This window comes from Peromyscus californicus, unplaced genomic scaffold, assembly GCF_007827085.1.
Source record: "Peromyscus californicus insignis strain IS unplaced genomic scaffold, ASM782708v3 Scaffold_4__1_contigs__length_199733344, whole genome shotgun sequence".
Classification (NCBI taxonomy): Eukaryota; Metazoa; Chordata; class Mammalia; order Rodentia; family Cricetidae; genus Peromyscus; species Peromyscus californicus.
In genome coordinates, this window is record NW_026294562.1 from 121,259,143 (window position 1) to 121,284,393 (window position 25,251).

General features: G+C 42.7%; 1 protein-coding gene and 1 non-coding gene across 3 annotated transcripts in view; both read left to right on the plus strand.

The window, feature by feature from the left end:
- Positions 1-390: 390 nt before the first annotated feature.
- Blm (BLM RecQ like helicase) overlaps positions 391-25,251 on the plus strand; it is a 91,045-nt gene continuing 66,184 nt past the window's right edge. For both annotated transcript variants that reach the window (XM_052711862.1, XM_052711863.1), the window contains exons 1-3: positions 391-476; positions 19,576-19,676; positions 20,875-21,560. In XM_052711862.1, the coding sequence (XP_052567822.1) occupies positions 19,579-19,676; positions 20,875-21,560 (784 nt within the window). In that variant the 5' untranslated portion in view covers positions 391-476; positions 19,576-19,578. The remainder of the gene's footprint in view (positions 477-19,575; positions 19,677-20,874; positions 21,561-25,251) is intronic.
- On the plus strand, positions 7,886-8,021 carry LOC128095822 (small nucleolar RNA SNORA70). Its single transcript, XR_008213425.1, has one exon. It is a non-coding gene; the product is annotated as a small nucleolar RNA SNORA70 (small nucleolar RNA).

Here is a 25,251-nt window from a genome sequence, read left to right on the forward strand (position 1 = left end):
CTCACAAGAACGGAGGATCAGATCCAAGAGAAGGACCACAGACACTTCGCTTGGCTTATGGGAACTGGCAAGTCTCAGGTGCCTCCAAACACCAGAAAATTCCTATCATGTCAGAGATTGGGCTCCAGGTGCTTGTCCCCCAACACTAGGAAAACAAACAAACAAACAAACAAAACCCCACAAAAACAAAGCCTTACTAGCGCCGGAAGCCCGGGAGGTTGGCCACAGTCACCTGACCCACCAGCTGGCTTCTAATTGGGCTTTGGGAGTATGTGCTCGGGTGATCCCGCCCCAGCGGCTCTAAAGGGCGGGGCCAACTGCCAGAGGCCACGGTATTGGTTAGTCCCTTCAGGGCTCGTCCAATCAGAACCATCCTTCTTGCGGCGCGAAGCGAGCGGAGCGGGGCGCCGGAGGGCCCTGGCGGCGCGCGGAGTTTGGATAGTGATTCAGCCTGGCGCGGCGTGAGCCCGAGTGAGGTGAGTTCCGCGACCTCGGGGCCGCGGTGGCTCCGCCGGGTCACCGGCTCCCCCCGGCCCGGCCCGGAGCCCCAGGCCTCGGCCATTCCCCTAGTCCGCCCCAGTGCCTCGTAGCCTCGCTGGTGGCGAGAAGCCCCGTGGGGAGAAGAAGAACCCCGGAGCCCCAGCAAAGGCCGTGTCAGGCGGCCGAGGCTTGAGTCTTGCTGTCCACACATCCTTAAGGTCCAGGATCTTGCTTTTTGTCTGTCACACGCGAGAAATGATCTCATCCCGGAGTGTGTCTAAGGCTGCAGCGACCCCTCATCAACACGTTTTCCCGCGACTTTAGAGGAGGGGAAATTGAATTGCCCCCGTTTTAGACGTCGAGAATCCGAAGCTCAGACCTTGTGGGCTTGGATGCCAGAAATAAGATTTGAATAAGACCTGCACAGCTCGGAAGCATATCCTACTGCCTCAGGCTTTCCCACTCCCCCAACCTGCTCATAGGTCGCTTGATGGCTGAGATGTCAGGGTTTCTCTGTGTAGCCCTGGCTGTCCTGGAACTCATTCTTGTAGACCAGGCTGGCCTCAAACTCAGAGATGCACCTGCCTCGGCGTCGCATGTGTATGTGTGTGTGGATGCTTAAAGACGTGTTCCACCACTGTCAGGTCACTTTCAATGCTAGTTCCCAATATAGGGAATGGATACCAGTTTTTTGTTGTTTTGGCTCTTGTAGTCCAGGCTGGCCTCAAACTTGTGCAGCTGAGGATGACCTTAAACTTCTGATATTACTGCCTCGGCCTCTCAAGTGCTGGGGTTACAGGCCCATGCCACTATCCCAGATATTTTTTTTTTTTATCCCAGATATTTTAAATGATATGTTTTGAAATGTTTACCCTTTTTTTTTTTTTTTTTTTTTTAGGATTTATTTATTATGTATACAGTGTTCTGTTTGCATGTGTTCCTGCAGGCCAGAAGGGGGAGCCAGATCTTATTACAGATGGTTGTGAGCCTCCATGTGGGTGCTGGGAATTGAACTCAAGACCTTTGGAAGAACAGCCAGTGTTCTTAACCTCTGAGCCATTCTCTCCAGCCCTGAAATGTTTACCTTTAAAAGAGAATAGTACAGATTGTAGCATCTTAAACTTGGTTGATGGGCATATAGGTGTCATTCTGTTTTCTGTACTTTTCCTTTTGTCTTTGGTGGGGAGCGGGGATGAGTATGTTCTTGTTCGTGTTTGTGCAGAGGTGTGTGTGAATGAGCAGGCCAGATATGTCTTCTTTAGTTGTTTTCCATCTTAGTGTTTGGGACAGCCTCTCTCTGAACCTGGAACTTACCGATTAAATTGGCAAGCCTCCCAGCGCTGGCATTATAGAGGCATGTTACCACACCTAACTGTTTAGGTGAGTTCTGGAACTCTGAAATCAGGTCCTCATGTTTGCACCACAGGCACTTTACTGACTGAGCCGTTTCACAGGCCTTTTCTGTCTTATTGAGTCCAATAAGTAATCTGTACAATTAGTGTCTAAAAGCCTCTGAGTGTAGGCTACCTGTAGAGTTAAGATCAGCTCCCACCAGGAGTGGCGGTTCACACCTATAGAACACCAGCACTTGATTGAGCAAGACAGGAGAGTGGAGAGTGCGCAGCTGCATGGAGACTGCATCTCAGAAACAGAAACAAGCTGCCTGCAGCAGCACAGCCTCTAGTCACACACATGGAAGGGGAGGCAGAAGGATCAGGAGTCTTCCTTAGATACATACTGAAGTGGAGGCCAGTCTGGACTATGTGATGAGACCCTGTTCCCAAGCCCAAAACAAATATTAAAATGCTGGTTACATTTATAACATCTTTCCATCTCTTTAGTATTTTCTTTCTTTCTTTCTCTCTTTTTTTGGGGGGGATCTTTTTTTGGTCTTTTTGGTTTTGTTTGAGACAGGGTTTCTCTGTGTCTCCCTGACTGCCTGGAATTCACTCTATAGATCAGGTTGGCATCCAATTCAGAGATCCTCCTGCCTCTGCCTCTCAAGTGCTGGGATTAAAGGCATGTACTACCACTGCCTGGCTCATTAAAATATTTTTCATGATAGTTTTTACTTGCATGTGCATGGGCTTGTACCATGCTGTTGGCGTCAGAGAACAACTTACAGGAGTCAGGGGATTTGACTCAGGTGATCAGGGTTGGCAAGCACTCTTTTTTTTTTTTTTTTTTCTTCCCAGACAGAATTTCTCTCAATAAAAGCCCTGGCTGTCCTGGAACTCTTGATCTGTAGACCAGGCTGGCCTTGAACTCAGAGATCCTCCTGCCTCTGCCTCCCAAGTGCTGGGATTAAAGGTGTGCACCACCACCTGCACCACCACCACCTGGCTTGGCAAGCACTCTTTTTTTTTTTTTTTTTCTCTCCAGAGCTGAGGACCGAACCCAGGGCCTTGTGCTTGCTAGGCAAGCACTCTACCACTGAGCTAAATCCTCAACCCCATTGGCAAGCACTCTTACTGGCTGAGCCGTTTCACTGGTTGTATTTTCATTTTTCACAAGTTCTTCCCACATTTTAATTATAAAATAAGCTATATTGACTTTCTAAGGTAACTGTGATTATAATGTACTCATAGTTGACTGGTTCAAATATTTTTAATTGAGTATTATTCTACGTATCATACAAGGGCTCTAACAATGAACTCTACTACCAGCTCTTGGTTTTTGAGACAAGGTCTTGTTATATAGCTCAGGCTGGCCATGAACTGGCTATCCTTGACTCTGCCTCCTGAGTGCTGGGATTATAGTTGTATGTCATCATGACCAGCTCTTCATGTGTTTTATTAATATTTGTTGTTAATTTTCTTTCCTTTTTTGCTTTGTGTGGTGCTAGGAATTGAACCTAGGGCCTGGTACACCCCAGGCAAGTGTTTGACCACTACTGAGCTGCACTCTAGCAGTTGATAATGTTTCTAAGATGCGTCTGGGTGAGAGGGGTGGTTCTTTTGGTAAAGCGCTTTCTACACGAGCATGAAGACCTAAGTTCAGACCCCCAGACCCCACAAAGAAAGGCCAGTTCCAGTGCCACAAACCTGTAATCTCATCACAGAGGTGAGACAGGAGCTTGCTGGCCAGCCAAACCAGCCAAATTGGTGAACTCCACGTTCAGTGAAAAGACACTTAATGTTGACTTCTGGCCTCCACACGCGAACTCACATGCACGCACTTGTGAATACAACACACACACACACACACACACACATACTTTGTCTTAAAAATTACATCATTCATAAATTGTTTATAAATGGTAAATTTTACTTACATCTCAGAGTTTATTACTTTTTTTTATTGTATTTTATGTGTGTTTTGCCTGCATGTGTGTATGTGCACCACATCCATGCTTGGTGCCCAGAGGTCAGAAGAAGGTCTTGAATCATCTAGAACTGGAGCTATGGATGGTTGTGAACCACTTTGTGGGGGCTAGGAATCAAACATGGATCCTCTGTAAGGGCAACAAGTTTTCTTTACCTCTGGGCATCTTTCCAGCCCCCTTTTTTTAATAATTAAAAAAAAATTATGTTTATGGGTGTTTTGCCTGCATGCATGTGTGTGTACCTCTTGTGTGCCTGGTGTCCTTGGGTGACAGAATAGGGCATCAGATCCCCTGGAACTAGAGTTGCAAATGGTTGTGAGCTGCCAGACCCCGCCCCTCAGAAAGCCCACCAAGGGTTGGCTCCTTCCCTGGAGATGCTCCAGACCACACCTACAGGGTATTTAAGACAGTCCCTAGACCGGCCACATGATTTCTCTCCTGCTTTCTTCTCCTGAGAATCACCTGGGTGTGCTTTGCTCATTAAAGCTGGACTTTTAATTTGGCCTGATCTGATTCATTGCATCGGCAGAGAAACCCAATATCTGGGTATGGAAACTTTTCAGTAATCTAGTGTTGTGGTGAGTTATCTTAGTTGATTTTCTAATGCTGAACTAGCCTTGAATTCCTGGGACAACAGACTATGGCCATGGTTTTCTATAGAGCTAGGTTTTATCTGCTATCATTTGGAATTTGGACACCTCTATCTGTGAATGAGAAGTAGCTTGGGGTGTTTTCACTGTTGATCTGGCTTGCAGTATTCATTGTCAGGATGAAGATATAGAGTAAGAGAAGCGAGAAGCTGATCTTGGCTTCGTGCTTTGGGGTTGTCTGTGTGAAATTGGAGTGCTTTTACTATAAATGTTCAGAACACCCTTTGTTTTCACCTTCCTTCCTTCCTTTTTTTTTTTTTTTCTCTAAAGACGGGGTCTTATGTGGTAGTCCAGACTACCTGGAACTCACTGTGTAGTTCAGGCAAAGCAGGCCTGAAACTCACAGATTTAACTGCCTAAGACGTTAGCCATCATACCAGCACTTTTAATTTTTCTGAGACAGGATCTCATACACCCCAGGTTGACCTTGAACTTTTACATAGCTGAGGCTTGCCTTGAATTCCTGCTTTCAATGCCTTACCAATTCCAGTTATTTAGTATACAATTAAATATTGTATTGACAGCTTAAGACGGTGAAATAAGGTAAGAGAAATTATTCAGAGGCATAAAGTTTGGAAAATAAAAATAGTATACTGTCACTAGCTGCAGATGATAATGGAATGTATTTAGAACACATAAATAATAATCAAAACTAAAATAAAAAAGAATTTAGCCTGGCCTTATGGTACATGCCTATAATCCCAGCACTTGGATGTGGCTGCCTAAGAATTGGATTCAAGGTTGTCCTAGCTACATGGTGAGTTTGAGGCCAAGCTGGACTATGTGAGACTGTCTCCAAAGCAGCACACACAGAGGAGAGAGAATTTAGTAAGATAACAGTGTACAATTGACATGCAAAACCAGTTGTTTGACAAATAGATTATATAAGGAAGGGGATAGTCTCATTTATAGTAAAAGTAAAAAGATTAAAATATTTAGGAATTTTAAAACATAAAACATAATTTTTTTTTATTTTTTTATTTTTATTTTTTCTTGAGACAGGGTTTCTCAGTGTAACAGTCCTGGTTGCCTGGATCTTGATTTGTAGACCTGGATGGCCTTGAACTCACTGAGATCTGCCTGCCTCTCCCTCCCAAGTGCTGGGATTAAAGGCATGTGCCACCACTGCTGGCTAAAACATAATCTTTAAGACACTGCTAAATGTTATAAAAGTTGTCTTCATCAAATGCAAAGTCCTTTTCCCAGGATAGAATAACTTAACATCCTGAAAGCATTGGATCTACATAAGTTAACACAAGTTTAATGTAGTTTCAGTAAAGATATCAGCAAGGTTTTCTTTCTGGTGCCAGACATGTTGATTCTAAAGTTCACACAGAACAAACAAAATACAGAACCATAAAGCCAGTATGGTGTCACACATCTGTAGTTCCAGCACCTAAACCCATAACTCGCAGAAGGAAGGAAGTAATAAAGATCACAGCAGAGACCATGAAATACAGAAAATAGAGCAAGTATGAAGTAGACAAAATCAAGAGTTGGTTCTTTGAGAAGATGTGGAGTTCAGAGGACAACTTGAGGAAATCGTTCTTTCCTTTCACCTTGTGGGTTCCGAGAATCTAACTAAGGTCATCAGACTTGGTGACAAGTACCTTTAATCACTGAGCCATCGTTATAGGCCCCTGGAAAGATATATTTAAATTGATGGTCTTTTAGCTAGATGAACAAGAAAAGTATCTTAGTTACTTTTCTGTTGCTGTGACAAAACATGACCAAGGCAACTTTTAAAAGAAAACATTCGGTGTGGGGGTCCATTTTCCAGAGAGTAGTAGAGTGCATGACCATCATGGCAGGGAGCATGGCAGCAGGCACGCGGGCAGGCGTGGTGCTGGAGCCGTAGCTGAGAGCTCACATCTGATGGCAAATTAGGGGCAGAGAGAAGGAGCCAGCTGGAATGATAGGGACTTTAGAAATCTCGAAGACCCCCAGTGACACATCTCCAGCAAAGCCACACCTCTTCCAACAAGGCCACGTCTCCTACTGCTTCTCAAACAGTTCTACCAACTGTGAACCAAGAATTCAAATAGATGAGCCTGGGGGGGCCACTCTCATTCAAACCCCACAGAAAGAAATCTCAGAGATTCAGATAACTGAGGCATGAAAGAAGGACTGTTGTAACGACTGTAGGAGTAAAGGATTTTTATCCTGGTCTGGTAGTATAGTCCCATAAATTCAACCTCTCAGGAGATTGATGCAGGAAAATTGTAGGTGGAAGGCCAGCCTGGGCTACAGGGTAAGTTTAAGATAAGCCTGAGTAACTTATAAGACCTGTCTCAAGATGAAAAGTGAAAAAGCTAGTTGTGGTTCAGTGGCAATGCTGTGGTTCTGTTCCCAGTGTAAGGTGGGACACAGGGAGTACAGTGCTTTTCAGGAAAAAGCTCTGAACAGTTAAGTGTTGACAACTATGATTTGAGTGTGTCCCCTAAAGAGTTCACATGGGGACTGGAGAGATGACTCAGTGGTTAAGAGCACTGACAGCCTCTCCAGGACCCAGTTCATTCCTAGCACCCACGTGATAGCTCACAACAACCTGTAACTCCAGTTCCAGAGGATCTGCTGCTCTTTTCTGGCTTCTTTGGGCACTAGGCATGCACATGGTACACAGACATACATGTAGACACAATACTCATATGCAGAAAAACTTTAAAAAAATCTTTCTAAAGGGGGCCCAGGTGTAGAAACTTTAATTCTTCAGTATGATTGTTGAGAGGTGGAGCCTACTGGGAACTAGTAGAGTCATGGCAAGAGAGACTTCATGATTCATGAATGTCTTTGTCATGGGAATCTCCTCTCTTCTCCATGAGCTCCTTTTCATCATGAGAGGCCCACCAGAAATGGACAAAATTTTTTTCTCCATGAGCTCCTTTTCATCATGAGACACCCACCAGAAATGGACAGATTTGGAGTCATGCTCTTTGACTTTCTGCTTTTTATAATTGTAAGCTAAAATCAACCTTTCTTTTTTTTTTTTTTTTGGTTTTTCGAGACAGGGTTTCTCTGTGTAGCATTGCGCCTTTCCTGGATCTTGCGCTGTAGACCAGGCTGGCCTCGAACTCACAGAGATCCGCCTGGCTCTGCCTCCCGAGTGCTGGGATTAAAGGCGTGCGCCACCACCGCCCGGCTCGTCAACCTTTCTTTTATAAGTTACCCAGTTTTAGTTATTCCGTCACAACAGAAAAGCTGTAACACATTTGATAATGTAGATCAACTATATAAGTTCTAGAAATGTATAACTACTGAATCATCAAAAAAAATGAAACGATTGAACAGACTTAGAATTAGTAAGTAGATTGAATCCTTAATCAGGAATGTTCTTAGACACCCCCCCCCCCCAAAAAAAAAAAATTCTCAGGACTAGATGGCAGCTGGTGATTTGGTGATCTGTACTGTAAGTTTAAAGAATTAACCCTAGGTATAGTCAATTAAGCTGGTCAGGTTCCTTTCCCCATGAGAGCCTAGTGTGCAGAGGCTCCAAGCTGCTGCTCCTCTTCGTAGTGTGTGCAGCCTGTTGTTTGTATGTGTTGCCCTAAGGGACCTTGGAGACAGTTTTCTGGTGGATATTCATGTGTCTGATCTAATTCTGTCTCTGACCTAGGCTTCAGACACATGCAGGTTGCCTTTGGGCACAGTGGCCAGGACTCACACTGGTCAGGTCTTCATGTACATCCTCACCAAGTTGTGGAATAAGGAACATGTGATTGAGACCTTATATGAGCCAAATTCAAGTTTCCTGGCCACCAGAAGATCCACAGTGCAAATGAGTGAGGCTTTACCAAGTTTAATACAGATTAATTTGAAGGCATGGTAGTTCAGAAGCCCTTTATCCTTAGTGACTTTGGGATCAGAAACGTCCCCAGCTGTGGTACCCTGGATAAGTGGTGGGCCCTGTATTCCTGAGGGTCTCCACTGCATTGAGTCCACACCCTACCAAGCCATGTTCACTAATTAATCTCACATTCAGTTAAAAGATTAACACTAAAATCATCTTCAAACTGTATGAACAAATCATATATAAAGAACTATAGCTGAGCAAATTAGAAACACCCAGTTTGAAAGGGCATAGGTGAGTTGAGAATTTAACCTAGTGGTTGCACCTCTTGAACGGCCCTGGGTTTATTTCTAGCACCAAAACCAAGCGCAACATGGGCAAAAGATTTTTTTTCTTTTTTTTTTGGTTTTTTCGAGACAGGATTTTTCTAGAGAGGATACACAGTGGCTAATAAACACATGAAAAAGGTGCACATTTTTATAAATCATTAGAGAAATGCAAATAAAAGTCAGGATGAAAGAAAACCTCATCGAGAAATGCAAATAAAAGTCAGGATGAAAGAAAACCTCATCCATTAGGATGGCTGTCATATTAAAAGAAAAAAAATAACAAAACAATAAAATCCAGAAAGTAGCAAGTGTTGCTAAGGATGCTTAAAAGTTGGAAGCCTTGTTCACTATTGATAGCAGTGTAAAAACGGTATCATGAAGGAAAACAGTATGTTAGTTCCTCAAATGACAAAAAAGAGAATTGCCATATGCTCCATTAAGTCTGCTTGTGGGATGTATCCAAGACAACTGAAATCAAGACCTTGAATGTAATGGTTAATTATTTAAAAAATTTTTTAATCGCCAGGCGGTGGTGGCGCATGCCTTTAATCCCAGCACTCGGGAGGCAGAGCCAGGCGGATCTCTGTGAGTTCGAGGCCAGCCTGGGCTACCAAGTGAGTTCCAGGAAAGGCGCAAAGCTACACAGAGAAACCCTGTCTCGAAAAACCAAAAAAAAAAAAAAAAAAACAAAAAACAAAAATTTTTTAGATTTATTTATTTCATGTGTATGAGTGTTTTGCCTGAATGTATGTATGTGCACCATGTACATGCCTGGTGTCTAAGAAGGTATCAGATCCCTTGAACTGGAGTTATAAATGGTTGTGAGCCACCATGTGGGTCCTGGGAACCAAACTCGGGTCCTCTGCAAGAGCAACAGGTGCTCTTAAGAGCGAAGCCATCCCTCCAGCCCTGTCCTTGGTGGGTAATTTAATTGTTAGTTAGATTGGATTGAGGAAGGTCTAGGATACTGGTAAAGCACACTCCAGATGTATCTGTAATGGTGTTTCCTGAGATCCTGAGGGCTCTGGCCTAGTCAGTGGATCAGCCCTTTGATGAGTTCCTAAGGCGATGGCCTGTTGGGAGGTGGCATCTAGTTGAAGGAGGTCGGTCACTGGTGGGTATATCTTCCTCCATTCCCTCATATTGCCTTTTCTCAGCTCCCCAGCCTGAATGATGTGAACTGTTCTGCCCCATTATGCCTTCCCCACCATGATGGGCAGACTCTTTAAAAACCATAAACCAAACAAATTACTGCTTTTAAGTTGTTAAGGCATTTATTCGGACACAGCAACAGGTAGGTTAGCTAATTTATCAAATATTTCTCTCCCCATGTTCATAGCAGTGTTAGAGTAGCTGTGATACAATTCTTGGCTGTCAACTTGACTGGAATTAAGTAAAACCCAAATGGCTGGGCACACCTGTGAGGGATTTTTTTTTTTTTTTTTTTAAATAAATGACTTGGAGTGTGAAGACCGACTTTTTTTTTTTTTTTTCTTTTTTTTTTTTTTTTTTTTTTTGGTTTTTCGAGACAGGGTTTCTCCGTGTAGCTTTGCGCCTCTCCTGGAACTCACTTGGTAGCCCAGGCTGGCCTCGAACTCACAGAGATCCGCCTGGCTCTGCCTCCCGAGTGCTGGGATTAAAGAAGACCGACTTTTAATTGGAGTTTTGAGGTGGGAAGATACACCTTAAATCTGGGCCAAACCTTCTTCTGGAAGCCTGGAAGCCTATGTAAAGGACATGGAAGAAGCAATTTTTTGCTCTTTGCCTGCTTGCTCTCACTGGCAAGTCCATTCCTTCACTGGCACTAGAGCCTACTTTGGAATTCTGGCACAAACTGAAGCTCTGCTGGGACATCGAGCCTTGTGGACTAAACAAGTGCTGGATTCTTGGACCTTCTGCTGGTGACAGCCATTGTTGGATTAGCTGGACCACAACCTGTCCGTCATTCTAATCCCCTTTATATACACATATAAGTGCTGTTCCTCTAGAGAACTCTGACTAACACAGTAGCCAAAAAGTAGAAACAATCCAAATGTCCATCAAAAGATAAATGAGCAAAATGTAGTAATACGTATTATAGAACATTGCTCAGCTTTAAAAATGAAGGACGTTCTTACTCATGCTACTTGAGTGACAATGTTATGTTCAGTAAACTAGGCAGTTGCAAAAGGAAGGTTCTCTATGATTCCACTTACACGAAGAATGCAGGCAAGTCAGACTACAGTGCAGTGGGTGCTGGTGTCTAAAAGGAGTCTTTGGATTGCCCTGGAGCTGGAGTTACAGGCAGTTATGAGCCACCCATTATGGGTGCTGGGAACCAAACACCCTCTCTGCCCTTTGTGGGCACCAGGCATGCAACTGTTGCACATATATACATAGAGACAATACATTCACAGCATTTTAAAAAATCTAAGAAAAAGGAAACAAGCCAGAAAAGAATAACAAAACAAATCCAAGTGGGAAAGGGCACAAGAACGTTCCCAACACACGAGAACGTTCTATACCTTGAGTGTTGTTCAGTTGTATATGTAAGTAAGATTGATTTTTTTTTTCTGAGTTAATCTTGTATCTAGCCACTTTGCTGAAGGTGTTTATGAGCTGTAGGAGTTCCCTGATAGAATTTTAGAGTCACTTACTATACTATCATATCATCTGCAAATAGCAATACTTTGACTTCTTCCTTTCAAATTTGTATCCCCTTCGTCTCTTTCAGTTGTCTTATTGCTCTGGCTGAAACTTCAAGTATTATTATTGAATAGATATGGAGAGAGTGGACAACTTTCCTTCTTCCTGATTTTAGTGGAATTGCTTTGAGTTTCTCTCCGTTTATTGTGATGTTGGCTGTTGGCTTGCTGTAAATTGCCTTTATTATGTTTAGGTATGTCCCTTGTATCCCTGATCTCTCCAATACTTGTGTCGTGAAGGGGTGTTGGATTTTGTCAAAGGCTTTTTCAGCATCTAATGAGATGATCATGTGGTAGGTTTTTGTTTTTTTTTTTTAAATGAGACCTATTTTTTTAAAACAGTAAATGAGAAGATTCTTGGAAAAATGGGCTTTAAGGCTGATATCCTTAATTAATTCAGGAATACATTTGGACAGCTGTTTTTCTACTTTAAGTTACAGAGTGTTGCGTATCTTGTCCTAGTTTCCTTTGCTGTTGCTATGATAAAGTACCCTGACAAAGCACCTTCAGGGAGGAAGGGTTTATTTTAACTTGTAGTTCAATGTGCAGCCTGTCATGTCAGGGAGGTCAAGGCAGCAGAAGTTTGAGCTGGTCACGTGGTATCCACAGTCAGAAAGCAGAGGGATGGATGAGTGCACGCAGCTGCTCTGCTCCCGGCTGTGATATGGTCTTTCTGTACGCTGTGAATATGTATTGCTACTGTTGGTTAGTAAATAAAGCTGCTTTGGCCTATGGTAAGGCAGGATAAGAGCCAGGTGGGAAATCCAAGCAGAGATACAGGGAGAAAAAGAGTGGAGTCAGGGCAGACGCCATCCAGCCTCCCAAACAAGATGCCAGCAAACTGGTAACACCACGGCCACGTGACAAAATATAGATGAATAGAAATGGGTTAATTTAAGTTGTAATAGCTAGGTAGCAATAAGCCTGAATCATAGATCAAACAGTTTGTATTGATATTAAGCCTCTGAGGGATTATTTTATAAGCTGCTGCAGGCCGGGCGGGACACAGGAAAACTTCCAGCTACAGCTCCCCTCTCCACTCTCCACCCTGCATCCCCAGCCCAGGGAATGTCCCACACATAATTAAGATTATCTTTCCATTTCAAGTAATGTAATCTGTATTTTCTCACAGGTACACCTACAGGTTCATTTCCCAACTGGTTCAAGATTCTTCCAGTTGATCATTGAAACTAACCCTCACTTCACTTTTCCAGAAGATACACTGTACATATGCATATATATTAAAGAGAACATATAACATTAATGAGGGTCCTGTCTAAAATTTCTGTTGAGAAATTCTTTGATGTTTGGTTTCATAGAGAGCTCCTTGTTTCTGGGGTCGCAGTTGAGCTTTATATTTGAGGCTTACCACTTTTGCCCTAGGGAAGACAAGTCAGCTGGTGGGGCTTGCAGAACCTGACTGTATTTACAGGAACAACTCCTAAAACCTCCCCTTTCAGCAGAAAACTAGAGTGAGTGTCTTGGCACCAAGTGTCTTAGAATAGCCTTTTTGGCAGTCCATCTCTCGATATTCTGAGATAGCTGTCTTGTTACAACACAGAATAAAAGGAAAAGTTTGACCTAGAAAGAGAACTTGTCCTAAGTTTGATAAATCTAAAATGTTTCATTTATTTGAAAGAAATGGAATCCCCCCCCACCAAAGATCTGCCTGTCTCTGTTTCCTGAGTGCTGCTGTGCCACCATACTTGGCTCATTGTTTGTTTTGTTCTGTTTTTCTTTTTTTTTTTTTTTAAAGATGTATTTATTATGTATACAGTGAGTGTTATGTCTGCAGGCCAGAAGAGGGAGCCAGATCTCATTGTAGATGGTTGTGAGCCACCATGTGGTTGCTGGGAATTGAACCCAGGACCTCTGGAAGAACAGCCAGTGCTCTTAACCTCTGAGCCATCTCTCCAGCCCTTGTTCTGTTTTTCAAGGTAGAGTTTCTCTGTGTAATCCTGGCTGTCCTGGAACTCATTGTGTAGATCAAGCTGGCCTCAAACCCAGAGATCCACCTACTTCTGTCTCTTCAGTGCTGGGAATAAAGGTGTGTGTCACCACTGGCTGCTTATTGTTTAGCTGGAATTCTGCTTTAGCCCCCCCCTCTCTCTCCAGACCCTGTCCTCAGAAAACTCACCAGACTGCTGCAGGCCCCCCCCCCCCCCCCCCCCCGCAACCCCCTCCCCAGCTACTCAAGAACATGCCTACAGGATATTTAAACTGCCTCCTGGAGAATGCCCATGTGGTTTTTCCTGGTCTCCTTTCCTGGTCACATCTCTGAGGGCCAGGAAGATCACCCAGGAACGTTTTGCCCAGTGAACTTGGGAACTTAGTCTTTTATTCTTTTTTTTTTTTTTTTTTTTTTGTTTTTTGTTTTTTGTTTTTTGTTTTTTCGAGACAGGGTTTCTCTGTGTAGCTTTGCGCCTTTCCTGGAACTCGCTTTGGAGACCAGGCTGGCCTCGAACTCACAGAGATCCGCCTGGCTCTGCCTCCCGAGTGCTGGGATTAAAGGCGTGCGCCACCACCGCCCGGCCTTATTCTTTATACATATATATATATATGTATAAAATGTATATGAGTGCTCTATTGACTTTATGCCAGAAGAGGGCATCAGATCCCACTATAGATGGTTGTAAGCCACCATGTGGTTGCTAGGAATTGAACTCAGGACCTCTGGAAGAGCAACCGGTGCTCTTAACCACCGAGCCATCTCTCCAGCCTGGTTTTTTTATTCCTTTTTTTTTTTTTCTTCGAGACAGGGTTTCTCTGTGTAGCTTTGCGCCTTTCCTGGAACTCGCTTTGGAGACCAGGCTGGCCTCGAACTCACAAAGATCCGCCTGCCTCTGCCTCCCAAGTGCTGGGATTAAAGGCGTGCGCCACCACCGCCCGGCGGTTTTTTTATTCTTAATTCGGCTTAATTTGGCTTACTGCGTCAGTGGAGAGTCTTATATCAGGGTATGGAAACCTTTCACTTATTAAAAGATTTTTTTTAGTATCTTTCTTTTGTTGTTTAATTATATATTTTCTAGCAATAGTCCATTCCTTATTAGTATTCTTTTGTTATTGTTTATACATTTGTATTATGAATGTAAATGTGGTATACATATATAGTGTATGGTCACATGTGTATACATACGTGAACCTGTGTGTGCACACATGTATGGGGGCCAGAAGAAATTAGATGTTCTGCTGTATGTCACTCTGTGTCTTATTCCTTTGAGGCAGGGTCTCTCACTGACCCTGGAGGTAGGCTGGTACAGTGATGTTTCTGTCTCTCCCTACCCCCCAGCACAGGGTTGTAGGCATATAGCCATACTTGCTTTTTATGAGTGTTGGGATCTGAACTCGGGTCCTAATGCACACAGTGCCCTTGTACACTGAGCCATCCTCTCCAGCCCTGTCTTTGTACTTTTAGGATACGTAATATACTTGGCTAACTTAGGTAGTCAGTTCCTTCTGTTTTTATTTATTTTTAAGGTCATTGTTGCTATTTGGATAATTTTAAATAGCTAGTTTTAAAGATAAGCCTTGAAGTTTATTATGACCAATGGCGAAAGTCATTTTCTATTACTTTAAAACTCCATAAACAGGACTGATGAGATGACTTGGTGGGTAAAGGCACCTGCTGCCAAAAGTGACAACTTGAATTTGATTCCCAGAACTCGTGTGGTGGAAGGAGGGAACTGATTTTTACAAGTCATCTTTTGAGCTACACATACACAATAAACAAACAAATAAATACTAAAAAGGCAGAAGGGATGTGATGGCACAGGTCTTTAATCCCAGGAGCCTGTAATACCAGCACTTGTGAGGCAGAGGTAGGCAGATCTTTGTGAATTCAAAGACAGCCAGCTCTACATAGAGAGACCCTGTCTCAAAAAAACAAAACAAATCCGGGCGGTGGTGGCGCACACCTTTAATCCCAGCACTCGGGAGGCAGAGCCAGGTGGATCTCTGTGAGTTCGAGGCCAGCCTGGGCTACCAAGTGAGTTCCAGGAAAGGCGCAAAGCTACACAGAGAAACCCTGTCTCGAAAAACCAAAAAAAAAAAAAAAAAAAAAAAAAAAAAAAAAAACCAAACAAACAAAAAGTTAAAGAGGGGAGAAAAAATCCTTAGAAAATATTTTCTTTTTTATTTATTTTTATTTTGTATACAGCGTTCTGCCTGCATATATGCCTACCCACCAGAAGAGGGCACCAGATTTCATTACAGATGGTTGTGAGCCACCATGTGGTTGCTGGGAATTGAACTCAGGACCTCTTCAGGACCTCTGGAAGAGCAACCAGTGCTCTTAACCTCTGAGCCATCTCTCCAACCAAAAATATTTCCCTTATCATATATAAATGAAAGTTGTTTGTTGTTTTTCTTGGTAGTCCTAAGAATGGTCTCCATATTTCTCAAAAGAAAAAAAAAAAGGTTTTCTTGTTACTTTTCATTTCATTGACTTTCTTTTCTTTTTTCATTTTGCTAATCGACCTGGAGAATTTAGACATTCTTTTTTAATTGGCCTAATTTTTTAAGATAACCTCTTAGAGCCCTGGCTGGTAGCATAGGCCTATAGTCCAGCTACTGGGGAGGCTTAAGGCAGGAGGATCTTAGTTTCAAGGTCTATCTGGAAAACTTAGTGGGACCCTGTCTCAAAGTTAAAGTTTTTAAAGGGGTAAGAATGTAGCTTAGTGATAGAGCACTTGCTTAGAGTATGTGAAGCCCTAAATTCATTCCTCAGTACCATCAAAAATTAAAAAAAGGGCTGGAGAGATGGCTCAGTGGTTAAGAGCATTGATTGCTCTTCCAGAGGACCCGGGTTCAAGTCCCAGCATCCACATGGCAGCTCACAACTGTCTGTAACTCAGGTTCCAGGGGATCTGATGCCCTCATACAGACAGACCTGCAGGCAAAACACCAATGTATATAAAGTAAAAATAAATTATTATTTTTTTTTTTTAAAAAAAGGCTACCCCTGAATATCATGATCTGGTTGTTAAATAATATAGGCTCCTTCAATTTCTGATCTGAAATCATGTTAAGTCAAGACATAGTTCAAATTAGAACCCTTTAATCATCTATTCTTTTCATCACTTGTTTTTTGAGATAGGTGTAGACCATGCTGACTTTGAGCTTACTGTATACCTTAGGCTAGCCTCAAACTCTGATCCTCCAGCCTCAGTCTCCCAAGTGCTGGAATTATAGATGTGAGCCACTTGAGTATAGTTCTCCAGTTTGTTTGGCTCACTACTTTTACTTTGTTTCCTTTGGAAACAGTGTGTCTCACTATGTAGCATAAGTTGCCATAACTTTTCCTTTTCCATGTAAAAGACATTTTTAATCAATTTCTAAATTGTACTTGTGATGGCTGTAAGTATTCATCTGAAATGGATTCCATTGACCAAGCTTGAAACACACTGACATTCATAAGGTTTCTGAAATGCCATACTGTATTGGACTGAAACATAATGAGTATGTTTAATTTATGCCTTCATACTGACTCGTACAGAGAGGTAGAGAATGATTCATTGTTTAGAATCCTCCACCCCTTGAGTGTGTGTGTGCTGGTATGTGCATGCATGTGCACATGCAGGTGTATGCTCATCACCGTGCACGTGACAGCCAGAGAATACTTTTGGATGTCAGTCTTTGCCTTCTACATTGTTTGAGACAGTCTTTTCCTTGTTACCTGCTGCATATGCCAGGCCGGCTGGCTCTCAAGGAACCAGAGATCCTGTTTTTGCTCACTATAGAAGCATCAAGATTACAGATAGATACTGTATATGTATTTTAGTGTCAAACTTAGGTCCTCAAAATTGTGTGGCAAATATTTTACCCATTAAACTGTCTCCCTAGCCCTGACTTATTATTTTGAATCTAATAAGACAATTCCAGTTACTGAATTAAGAAAGTATGACTTAGTTTAAATATCACCATTTTCAAAAGTGAACTTCTAGAGCAGTGTAGTGTGGCCTATCTAATATTGTTAATCCTTCCACCAAAATATGGCACATATATTTATATATAGATGGTATAAAAATCAAAGTATATTATAAAAATGGAATGTAAGCTGGGTATGGTAGCATGTGCCTGTATTCCCAGCACTAAATACAGGAGGTTCATGAGTTTGGGGTCAGCCTACACTGTATAGTGAGACCTTGTGTATTAGTCAGGGTTTTCTAGAGGGAAAGAACTTATAGAATGAATATAAGAGAGAGGGGGGGTTATTTATTAGAATGACTTACAGGCTGTGGTCCAGCTAATCCAACAATGGCTATCTACCAGCAGAAGGTCCAAAAATTCAGTAGTTGTTCAGTCCACAAGGCTGGATGTCTCAGCTGGTCTTCAGTAAATACCAGAATCCTGAAGAAGTAGTGAATGCCAGTGAAGGAATGGACTTGCCAGTGAGAACAAGCAAGCAAAGAGTAAACGCTTCCTTCATTCATGTCCTTTATATAGGCATCCAGCAGAAGGTAGCCCAGATTGAAAATGATCTTCCCACTTCAAATGATTTAATTAAGGGAAAAAAAAATCCTTCACAGGTGTGCCCAGCCATTTGAGTTTAGTTCATTCCAGATGTAGCCAAGTAGACAACCAAGAATAGCCATCACAAGTCTACCCCTTGTCAACTTGACACATTATACCTCCTTATGTCATGCTTAATTTCCAAATGAAAACAATAACTAGGTCATAATTATACCTAACATGATATAACTATCCCACAAACAATCACAAAATGCATTATATATTTAATCAGGTTATTATTACACCTAACGTGATAGAACTATCCCTCATAAAACCACAAACACTTCTATCTTAGTCATTGTTCTGTTGCTACGAAGACACACCATAACCACAGCAACTCATAAAAAAGGTAAGCATTATTTGGGGGCTTGCTTAGGTTTCAGAGACTTAGTTCATTGTCGTCATGGTGGGGAGCATGGCAGCACACAGGTAGACATGATGTTGGAGAAGTAGCTGAGAATTCTGTCTGGATCTGCAGGCAGCAGGGAGAGAGAGAGAGAGAGACGGCCTAGCTTGAGCTTCTGAAACCTCAAAGCCCACCCTCAGTGACACACTTCCTCTAAAAAGGCCATGCCTCCTAATTCTTCTAAACCTACCAAAGAGTTCCCCTGCCTGGTGACTAAGCATTCAAATATAAGAGCCCGTGAGAGCCATTCTTAGTTAAAACACCACACCTTAGCCTGGGCATGCCTTTAATCCCAGCACTCGGAAGGCAGAGCTAGGCGGATCTCTGTGAGTTCGAGGCCAGCCTGGTCTACAGAGCGAGATCCAGGACAGGCACCAAAACTACACAGAGAAACCCTGTCTCGAAAAACCAGAAAAAAACAAAACAAAAAACCAAAAACAAACAAACAAAACCCAGCACACCTTGTATCAGGAAGAAACAGAGGACCCCTGGAACCCACTAAAGTGGAAGGAAAGAAGCAGCTGCACAGAGTTGTCCTCTGACCTCCTCCCAAGTTCAGTGTGGCAAGTGTGCCCCTCCATCATGCACACGTGCACCTGCACACATACACACTAATAGTAAATGCTGGGTTAAATCCAGATAGAGTGGGAAAGGGGGTATAACATATCTGAAATAACTGTGTTAAACTCTTCATAGGTCACTGCTGTCTGTCTTTAGCTCAGTGATTTCCAGGAGGCTTGAGCTGTGTGCTTTATCTGGGTTGTTCCAGCAGGGCTCCAAATGGATGTGGCACACTGTTCTGGGCTGGAGCCAGATGGTAATGCAGCACGTTCGCTCTCTTGCTGGGCAGCCTCTGCCCTCGCTGCAGTCTCTTCGGTCTTTACCAGAGTTTCACCTTTGGACAGAGAATGCGCTTACTGGGTGTTCTCTGGATTTCTGGTTTGCTTTGGTCATTCCTCCCCCTCACTTCCTGTCCTCTTCCCGTTTATCCTCCAAGCCTAGGCCAGGTCCCATTTTCCTACAAGCCCTATCCTAATCATTGCTTCTCTAATACCTATTGTGCTGATTTTAGCATCTGTTGAGGAAGGGGGAAACCAGGCCATTTTGTTATTCAAGTGAATCTTCAGCTAGTTAAAAATTGTGTGTTTTAAATGTCACCAGATGTAAATGTTAAAGCAATCTGTTGACCGAGAGAGAGAGAGAGAGAGAGAGAGAGAGAGAGAGAGAGAGAGAGAGAGAGAGAGAGAGAGAGAGAAGGGGGGGATAAAAGAAGCAATAAAAGCATGTTACTCTGGGCACATTTGGAACAGTGGCTGTTTGATTCAAGTCCTTTACCTCCTCAATAAATATGCTGAATGATACAAATTACCTAACTCCATTAATGGCTGCTCTCTTCCTTTTTAGATCATGGCTGCTGTTCCTCTGAACAATCTACAGGAGCAACTGCAGCGTCACTCAGCCAGAAAACTTGATAATAAATTCAACCTTACAAAACCAAAATCTTCGTAAGTATACTCATTAGCATGGAGAGGATAACTCAGTGTCATACAGTTGGAGCTCCTGTCTTTCAGCTCTGTCTAAGATAGGATCCCAGCTGTAGCTCACACTGGCTAGAACATGATTACACCTAACATGATCTAACTGTCCCACATACAGTCACAGCTACTTGCTGTGTTCAGGCCAGCTAGCCTCCCTTATAACAGTCCTGCCTCAGCCTTGTGTGTGCTAGGATTATCACCACACCTGCTTCCAGCTTCTTCATTTTGCAGAGGAAATGAGGGGCTCAGTGGTTTTCCCACTTTGCAGATTAATAGTAGAGCATGTTCTAGCAGATCTGGGTAGCGATTGCTCAGCAGCTTTACACAGTTCAGGCAAAGTTGGATAAACAAGTAATGACGTTTCTTGTAAATTTGCACAGATACTATACTTTAATATAATCTCATATCCTCTGCCAAACTTTGTAGGGAAACGACCACTCTAGTTCTGTTGTCTCCTGCAAGCCATACCCCAAGTTCCTAATGGTGCCTAATAATAATTTGTATTTGGGTGTGCTCTTAGGTTTCAGGCACTGCTCCAGGCACTTGGCTTTCAGGCTGCTTTACAGTCACTATTGACCTTCATGCCATTAATTTCAGCAGATAGCCAGGACTCCCGCCTCCTTTTTGTCCTTCAGATCTCAACAGTTTCTCTTTCTCTCTCTCTCTCTCTCTCTCTCTCTCTCTCTCTCTCTCTCTCTCTCTCTCTTCAACTATTTTCTCCCTTAACATTTTTTATCAGAGTGGTGAAAGCCACGTTAGAGTGTTGTCCTTCTTTTTACACCTGCTGTCTCTTCCTTCTGAAGGTGCTATTAAGGACTGCCAGCCTGAGAAATAAAATTGGGACTGGCCCAAGAACTCTCAAACCCAGTCATTAGCCTCTGAATGGGAAGGATCAGAGCAACCAGATGTATTTGTTACCTGGTAAATTTTCAAAGCCACAGAGGGAGATGGAATCTGTGCTCATTTGTAATAAAATTAATATAACTTGCATTTGAAAATAGGTTTTATAGGTGAGTGAGTTTGTTAAAATGGAAATGGATCTATCCGGGCTGGGATTGTAGCTTATGTTAGAACGCTGACTTAGTGTAAATGAGGCCCTGGGTTCAGTTCTCAGCATCAGAGACAAATGAATTCATCTAATTTTAGTTTTTCCATTATTTTTCAGAGGTTTTACTTTTAAGAAGAAAACGTCAGAGGGCGATGTGTCTATAACTAGTGTGTCAGTGGTGAAAACACCTGCATTAAGTGATAAAGATGTGAATGTGTCTGAGGCCTTTTCATTCACTGAGCCTCCGCTCCACACACCCAAACAGCAGCGTGGGACTGATGGCTTCTTTAAAAATTCTCCGGGAGGACAGCAAACCAAGGGGACCTGTTCCCAACAGTCATTGCTGGACTTGGAGAGTCCTCCAGAAGTTTTATGTACTACCCCAAAAACCCCAGCTGTAAAGAAACGCCACGTTGCTGTTTTCAAGAAATTAGAATTTAGTTCTTCGCCAGATTCCCTCAATGACTGGGCTGATATGGATGACTTTGATATTTCAGCATCAGATGCGTTGGTCTCGCTGACCAAAAATCCTGTCACAAGAGTAAGCACTGCTCAGAAATCAAAGAAGACTAAGAAAAACTTTTTTAAACCACCACCTCCTAAAACAAGTCCCAGAAAGACTGATTTGATGCCTCCTTCCCCGAAAATCCCACAAGTGGATTTGACTGAGGAACAGAAGGATGAGTCGGAATGCCTAAGCAGTGATGTGATTTGCATCGACAGTGACCCTGGTTCTGAAGAGCTCAAGAAGAAAACTAGTCAGCAAAGTCAGTGTTTGGAAACTGATTTGGGAGTTGAAAGAGGTAGCCATTGTCTCATCTTCCTTTCAGTATGTTTACCATCCTTTTTCACTGAAAGTCAAGCATTGGGAATAGTGGCAAACCATTTTTGTCCTTGAGGGTCTTAATATCTGCTGTGCGGGGTTAGCTCTGTGATTGTACATGAAGAAAGTAAGGTCTGCAGAGGTTAAAATGGGTGGCTAGGATAGGATTGGGAAGTGAGGTGAGCCTCTCTGTATGTGTTATTCTTAATGGCTTGCCACCATAAATTATACACCAAATATTGGTGGTAATATGTAATCATCCTGTTTAATACAGTCATGTATCACTTAGTGACAAGGATATGTTCTGAGAAAAATGCATCATTAGGCCATGTTGTCCTGCAGATACCATGGTGCACTTACTTTAACCTGGATGGCAGAGCCTATTGCACATCTGGGTATGTGGTTTGCCTCGTGCTCAGAGGCTCCAAAACCACACATCTGTGAATACTGTAGGTGGTTGTAACACAGTGGAATATGTATCTGTATATCCAAACATTTCTAAATATACAAAAGGTGCAGTAAATATATACCAACTTTTTTTTCAAGAGTTTTGTGTACTGAATAGAGTACATGCCATTAATGGAGCTGAGAACGAGGAGCTTCTCTGACTGAGTGGAAAGTGGATGTGGAGGCCATTTCAGTACATTATAAACACTGCGCTTAGCTCTAGCAAATTCGTTCAGAATTTACACTTCCTCAATGATTACTTTTAGTTCATTGTAATTTTTAATTCTTGTAGTCACACTTAGCTTAAACCATAAAAAAACATTGATTATAGAGCTGTGTAAAATGTTTTCTTTCCTTTTTCTTTTCTTTTTTTTCTTTTCTTTTTCTATTTTAGATGCATCGGTGTTTTGCCATGGGTGTCGGGTCCCCTGGAACTGGAGTTACAGACAGGTGTGAGCTGCCATGTGGGTGCTGGGAATTGAACCTGGGTCCTCTGGAAGAGCAGTCAGTGCTCTTAACCACTGAGCCATCATTCCAGCCCCATGTTTTCTTTTCTTATTTTATGTTGTACTGGTTAGTTTTATGTCAGCTTACAGAAACTAGAGTTATTGGAAGAGGGACTCTTAATTGAGAAAATGTCCCCCACCAATTGGCCTGTGGGCAGGTCAGTAGTCTGTCTTCTTGATTGATGTTTGATGTAGGAGGGCCTAGCTCACCAGGCAGGGCCACCCCTGGGCTGATGGTCCTGGGTGCTATAAGAAAACAGGATGAGCCGGGCGGTGGTGGTACATGCCTTTAATCCCAGCACTCAGGAGGCAGAGGCAGGTGGATCTCTGTGAGTTCGAGGCCAGCCTGGTCTACAGAGCGAGATCCAGGAAAGGCACCAAAGCTACACAGAGAAACCCTGTTTCTAAAAACAAAGAAAGAAAGAAAGAGAGAGAGAGAGAGAGAGAGAGAGAGAGAGAGAGAGAGAGAGAGAGAGAGAGAGAAAGAAAGAAAGAAAGAAAGAAAGAAAGAAAGAAAGAAAGAAAGAAAGAAAGAAAGAAAACAGGATGAGCAAACTAGTAAACAATGGCCTCTGCAACAATTCTTTCCTCCAGGTTCCTTCCCTGATTTCCTGCTCTGACTGCCTGAATGATGGAGAACAAGTTGTAAGATGAAAAAAACACTTTCCTCCCTAAGTTGCTTTTGGTCATGATGTTTCATCAAAGCAATAGAAGCCATAACTAAGATGTGTATATGAGTTTTACCTGATATTGTGTGTGTGTGTGTGTGTGTGTGCATCATATGTGTGCTTTGTGCCTTCAAAGACCAGAAGAAGGCATCAGATCCCTTGGAATCGGAGTTAGAGATGGTTATAAGCCATCTCGTGGGTGTTGGACCCAACCCAGGTCCTCTGCATAAGTAGCAAGTGCTTTTCAAGTACTAAGCCATCTCTCCAGCCCCTGCTCTTAAATTTTTGGTACTCCTGCCTCAGTCCTCTGAGTGTTGAAATTAAGGTTGTAAGCTACCAGACCCAGTTCACCCTTTTCTTTTCCTTTCTTTCTTTCTTTCTTTCTTTCTTTCTTTCTTTCTTTCTTTCTTTCTTTCTTTCTTTCTTTCTTCTTCCTTCCTTCCTTCCTTCCTTCCTTCCTTCCTTCCTTCCTTCCTTCCTTCCTTCCTTCTTTCCCCTTTCCTTCTTTTCCTCCTTCATCCTTCCCCTCCCTTTGCTTCCTTCTCATCTTTCATTTCTTTATTAATGTTCTTTAAAACTAAGACATGAAGATGAACATTAGCTTAACACAGGGATGCTCAGGATCGTGAGCATCGTTGTTTTCTACCATCACATCTCCTCCTAGAAGGTCGTTAGGTGTAAAACCAGGAAATAATCTTTTATCCTCTGCATTCTTTCTGTTTGTTTTGCCTGCATGTATATCTGTGTGAGGGTGTCAGAAGTCCTGGGACTAGAGTTACAGACAGTTGTGAGCTGCCATGTGGGTGCTGGGAATTGAACCCAGGTCCTCTGGAAGAGCAACCAGTGCTTTTAACCACTGAACCATCTCTCCGGCCCCTTGTTTGTTTTCTTTTGTTTTTTGAGACAGGGTCTCTCTACATAGCCCTGGCTATCCTGGGATTCACTGTATAGACCCAGCTGACCTCCAACTCACAGAGCTCCACCTGCCTCTGTCTCAGGAGTACTGGGATTGAAGGTGTGTACCACCACACCCGGCTCTCCTGTGCATTCTTATAGAATACCGTTTGTTCTTTTGTTTTGTTTGAGACAGGTCTCACTATGTTGCCCTGTCTGACCAGGAACTCACAAGGATACACTTGCTTCTGTCTCCTAGATGCCACTACACCCGGTTTAGAATACCTCTTGAAAGGCCTGTATGAGACTGTTGTACAGTAGATGGAATACATTAGTAAATATATACACCAGTGTCACTAGGTTGAGTGTTCTATACTGTAAGTAGTTGTACTATCAGAAACAAAAGAGTAAGGCATTATACTATGATATGAGTATTTCAGCTTTATCTTAACTTGAGACCATTGTCCTGTAGGTGGTTGGTTGTTGGCAGGAATGTCATATGGTATGTGACTATATTATAAATCATATTCAAGATGTTTTCTGGGGGCTGCAGAGATGGCTAATCAGCTAAGGGCATTTGTTGTTTTTGCAGAGGACCTGGGTTTAGTACCCAGCACCCACATGGTGGCTCACAACCATCCTTAATTCCAGTTCCAGGAAATCTGATGACCTCTTCTGACCTCTAAGGGCACTAGCCATGCACATGGTGCATATACATACATGCAGACAGAATACTCATATACAGCCAGGCATAGTAACATTCACCTTTAATCCCAGCACTCAGGAGGTAGAGCAAAGCTTATCTCTGTGAGTTCTGGGACAGCTGAAGCTACATACATTTTGAGACCTTACCTTAAAAATACATACATACATACATAAAATCAAAACCCATCACTCATACACATAAAACAGAAAAAAAATTAAAGACATTTCCTGAATAGGTCTTTTATTTATTATGTGTATGTGTGTGTGAAGATTTGCAGGGAAGGCTAGAAGTCAACAGGACAACTTTGGAATACATCCTCTCCATCCATTCTGAGTTTCAAGCTCAGCTTCTCGGGCTTAAGCATCAAGCACTGTACCCACTGAATCATCTCACTGGCCCTAGTTCATCTTAATTATTATTATTTTTCTTTAAATTTCATGTGTGTGGGTG